This window comes from Centruroides sculpturatus, unplaced genomic scaffold (genome assembly GCF_000671375.1).
Source record: "Centruroides sculpturatus isolate CEXI.00-Female unplaced genomic scaffold, Cexi_2.0 scaffold55, whole genome shotgun sequence".
Taxonomy (NCBI): Eukaryota; Metazoa; Arthropoda; class Arachnida; order Scorpiones; family Buthidae; genus Centruroides; species Centruroides sculpturatus.
In genome coordinates, this window is record NW_019384374.1 from 373,604 (window position 1) to 378,388 (window position 4,785).

General features: G+C 35.3%; 1 protein-coding gene across 1 annotated transcript; it reads left to right on the plus strand.

Moving 5' to 3' along the window:
* Positions 1-1,980: 1,980 nt before the first annotated feature.
* LOC111615894 (RING finger protein 166-like) lies at positions 1,981-2,479 on the plus strand. The gene has a single exon (XM_023357337.1). It carries the CDS (start codon positions 1,982-1,984, stop codon positions 2,462-2,464), a length of 483 nt encoding a protein of 160 aa, XP_023213105.1. The 5' UTR covers position 1,981; the 3' UTR covers positions 2,465-2,479.
* Positions 2,480-4,785: the final 2,306 nt, after the last annotated feature.

Below are 4,785 nucleotides of genomic sequence, written 5' to 3' on the forward strand. Positions count from 1 at the left end.
AATTTCTCTACCGAACATTAAAAGTTTGTCGAAAAGATTAAAATTATTATAAATATGATAAATAAATAGAGATTTAATTATAATATTCGAGGAATTGAAACAATCCTTTTTGCATCGGAAATTTACAATGCAAATTAAAATAGGAATATTTCTTAATTAATATAAGTTCGGTTTTCGCAACAGTCGCCGATTTTTCTTGGCACAGTGGATAATTTCAAAGAAATGAAGCAGTGGCAGACTTGGCACCCGGTCTCGGCCCGGTGTAATACGGATGGTTCCGAAAGACGCGGAAGAGTGGCGTACACCCGACGTTAAACGGGTGGTGGTCGTAACTCCGGACGACGGCGCCTCGTGTCTCGTCCAATATCTGGAGCGGCGATACCCGGAAGTTCCGGAATGGACGGTGGAAACACGGTCAATTGAGACGGAACTGGACAGAAAGGAGTCCGAAGAAATAACGGAAGAATCCGTCCAGCGTAAAAGGCCTCGGTAGAAAAGGTGGTTTTGCTGCCGGAAATCATAAAGCTTTCCTCTGCTCAGGCCTTCTCGCACGGATTTCAACTTTCCACCGAATGTGACACGGCACCCGGAAATGATTTTTTACCCGAATACGATACTTTCACCCGGAATTGACCTTTCATTTTGCTACGACTTAATCAACTGGATTTGACTTTACGGACGTTCTTCTACTTCGGTTAAAGTGCTCGGAACATCGATAGTGACATCTACAGTGGCAAAGTGACAACGAAACATTAACCATTGTTCTGGCGTTTAATTAAAAACCGCATTCAAACGAGTATAACTGGCCAAAGCAACTTATTATAATAGGCCTATACAAATGTGTATAATACCATCTGTCACAGATGGCCCGTGACAGGTGGTATTAATACAATTTCAACTTTGTACTAACGTGTCTCACTCGTTAGTGTTTTTCGTCCAACTCGTTTCTGAAATTTCCACACGTTGATTACGATTTCAAATCTTACAAATCTAACTTGTACAGTATATCAACTGTCGAACGCGTGTTGTCCTGGCCGAAACAAGGTAAAACGCGGTAATAAATTAAAAATTAACTTTACAAATATTACGAGCGTCGAATCTGAAAAATTGCAAAAAATAAAAAATAAGCAAGAATTATATGAAGAAAATTTCGAAATTTATTGTTGAAAGATGAATTATGATTTGACTGTATTTGTCTAATTAACGCGCTTCGAGAGCCTATTCTTTAATGCTTATTTGACAGTTTCTGTCCATTTCTTAATTTGTGTAACCACAATCATATTTTCTACATCTGTCAAGTTTATTTGTTTACTTTTATTGTCAATTTACACAATTAATATAAATTTCTCCGTTTTAAGCGATTTTAGATTTTACAATTCATTATTATTCTCATAAAATTTTTTCTTTAAAAATATTTTTTAATTTTTGGCTTTTTTCTAACTTCTTCACTACGAAAGAATATAAATTATGCTATTCATGAAGTTAATATTATAAAAATTTTTAAATTATTTTAAGAAATAATTAATTTTTATTTGTAGTTATGATTGTTAATTATTTAATTATGGCATCCGCAAAGGGCAGAAAAGGCCGACAATTTCCTCGTCTGAGATTCGCTGCTATTTTTCGAATTAAAATTTTATTGATATAAGCAGAGATTTTTTTAAATAATTTACTTATTTTAATTATAAACTCCGGAAAAAGCAGAACAAGTAGAATAATAAATTATTCGATTACTTTAAAATTCAAATTAAATGCTTATAATCTTAAATAATTAATTACAAATTTGTTACCTAAATTTACAAATATAATAGACAAAATGCCTTATTTTATGGATCCGAATTTAATAAATATTAATACAACGTTCGAATTAAATTATAAAACGTTTGGAGTACTAAACAATCGAACAAATAAACAATCGTCGCCCGATTTTATCGCGAAACAATCTTTTCCTTCGATTCATTCTTAAAGACCAGAGACGAAAATGGCCAACGGAGAAGTTATAGATCTTTCCGAAGTGATTTGTCCCATCTGTCTGGACGTTTATGTCGATCCGGTGTCCCCCAGTTGCGGACACGCTTTCTGCAAATCTTGCATCGATAGAGCCGCGGATACGGGGACTCGTCGGTGTCCAGTTTGTAGATCTCCGATACTCGGCACTAAACGGCGAGGAGATAAAATAGAGAAAATCAAGAGTATCGCGTCGACCCATTACGCCGTCTGTGACTACTGCGGAGAAGTGATCCATTTATCGCGATTACGTGATGACGCAGAGAAATGCCAAAGGACCATCAATAACAGAAAAAAGAAAAGATCAACTCGTAAGAAAATCGTTAAATGCGGGCGATGCGGGAAGAACGTTTCCGGTAAAGGACTATTAAAGCGCCTGGAAAACAAGAAGAGGGGCGCAAAAGCGTTTATGTGTTTGGAATGCTGGACCAAAAATCTTTCCGGAATTCAAAAATAATTTAATGAAATTAACACAAAATTTGAATGAAAATTTCGAGTATAAGAAATATTTCGTTGCCGTAAAATTTGAATATCGAATACATCAATAAAATTTGATTACTTTATGGACGATTTGGTTTATTTACAACAAAAGAAACGTTTATTAAGATTCGTAATAACTTTTTTGTTTTAAGAATTTCGCGGAAACACGAAATAATTTGTCAATTCGGACGAAAGCGCAATTGCCAGCTGATGGATCGGTTTATTTCTTTGGCAAAAGAAAGGGACCCGCCGGTTTAGAAGTTCCAAAAAATTGGTTTTCTTTTCTTATAATCTTATTGTATTTTATTGTAAATTAGGTTAATAACTGGATCTATGGAATAAGGCGAAGCAACGCGCGCGCGCGTAGATACGAGATCCCCAGGCTCGGGAACATTTTAAAAGTTAAAAGGAATTATCAATTTTGACACGAAATTTAGTAGAAAATCGGATCGATTTTATGAACGGGAAAGGTAGAATCTTATCTCGTTCGACATCTCTCCCGTTTCCTGTGATTCGGAGGATGTCGAAGTTCCTGCTAAATCGAAAGCCAGTCGGAAAATGCCCGCATCGGGAGCCGACCCGATGGGTCGTCATATTTTCTATAAAAGAAGTCACCCTTAATCCAGGCCGCTTTTAGTGACCCTAACAGCCGACGCTTTAGCCAGGCGATAGCCCAGTGTCAGAAGATACTAATAGTTTCCGCCCGATGATAGGATTTGGCCCAGAATAAAATGAAAGGTCTACATTAAAAGAAGACGAGGTTCTCACCACGTCCCAGGTAGTGTACTTAGGCCTATCTATGTAAGCTCTCTCATTCGGCGGCCATATCCTAAGATCTTAGCCAATAGTTAAACTGTTACAATCGAGTTTTGTTTAGCTTTTGTTATACGCCATATACTGTATGTATATTCGATATTGTATGTAGCTACTTGTACGCTTAATCCAGATTTTATATAAATAGTTAGCTTATTAAAAGAAATTGTTGCGCTTAGTAGAGAAAATGGAAATAATCTACCGCTTATTTAAATGGAAATTCGTTTAATTTAAAACCTTTTATATGAGTTTTATTCGTGTAGAAATATAAACAATAAAGATTCGAACAAATACGAAAATTCGATTTTCTTTTGTAAACTTGAAAAACGCATAAATTATCTACGGTACATAGTTATATCGTTACAATAATTATTAAAAAAAAAACAAATAATATTTTGAAAAAAATGGTAATTAACATTAGCAGCATAAACTAGGGAACATTGTTGTAATTACTCAGTGATACTAATTTTTTTTATTTGTATCTATGTTACCGCTAAAGCTCGAAAGTCGTTAATGTGCACATTACCTAGCTAATCTGCAGATTAACTAGAGTGATCCGTTAAAGTTGCTAAAATTGTTCCATTTCTCAAATTACCTAGATAATGTGCAGAGTATCTAGGTAATCCGCACATTACCTACTAGGCACTCGGTAAAGTGAAAATAAGATCTTTGCTGGAACAACAGCAACGTTTCTGTACGCTTAAATTAACATAATGTTCTTTATTTAATTTTCGATATCTAAAGAATCAAGTTAATACAATCAAACAATCAACAAATTAGTTGATAGAATCAATCATCAACCAATTAAAAAACATACAAAAAATCAAACGATTTAAAATATTAATACAATTAGGGAAATTATTATATAGATAACCACCTATGGAATTTCGGGACTTTGAGTATCTATCTGAACTGAGGGGACCGAGACGACTTCAACGATACCCTACTTTTGGACCGGAGACGAAAAATAATAAAGTTATCATACTTTTTCTGGTGATCGCATGATATAATTGTGCAGTTAATGTTACCTATGGTGAGTAAAATGGCGGCTCGTCTCCGATTCCAGCAAACAGAAGAAAGGAAACAGTGGGGACGCGCGTTCTAACTTAACCTAACCTATTCTAATAAATTACCATAATTATTACCAAGCAAATTATTAGAATAGGTTAGGTTAGGTTTGAACGTTCGTCCCCACTGTTTCCTTTCTTCTCTGCTGGAATCAGAGACGAGCCGCCATTTTACTCACCATAGGTAACATTATCCAATTGCGCTTACTTACTAGTGCAGTCTAAAGATTGCTGACACTTTGAATTTCATAGTAATTGATTTTTGAGACAAGCACACCCATTTGTGGTACATTTATTTGTGGCAAAGATCTTATTTTCACTTTACCGAGTGCCTAGTAGGTAATGCGCGGATTGCCTAGATACTCTGCACATTATCTAGGTAATTTGAGAAATGGAACAATTTTAGCAACTTTAACGG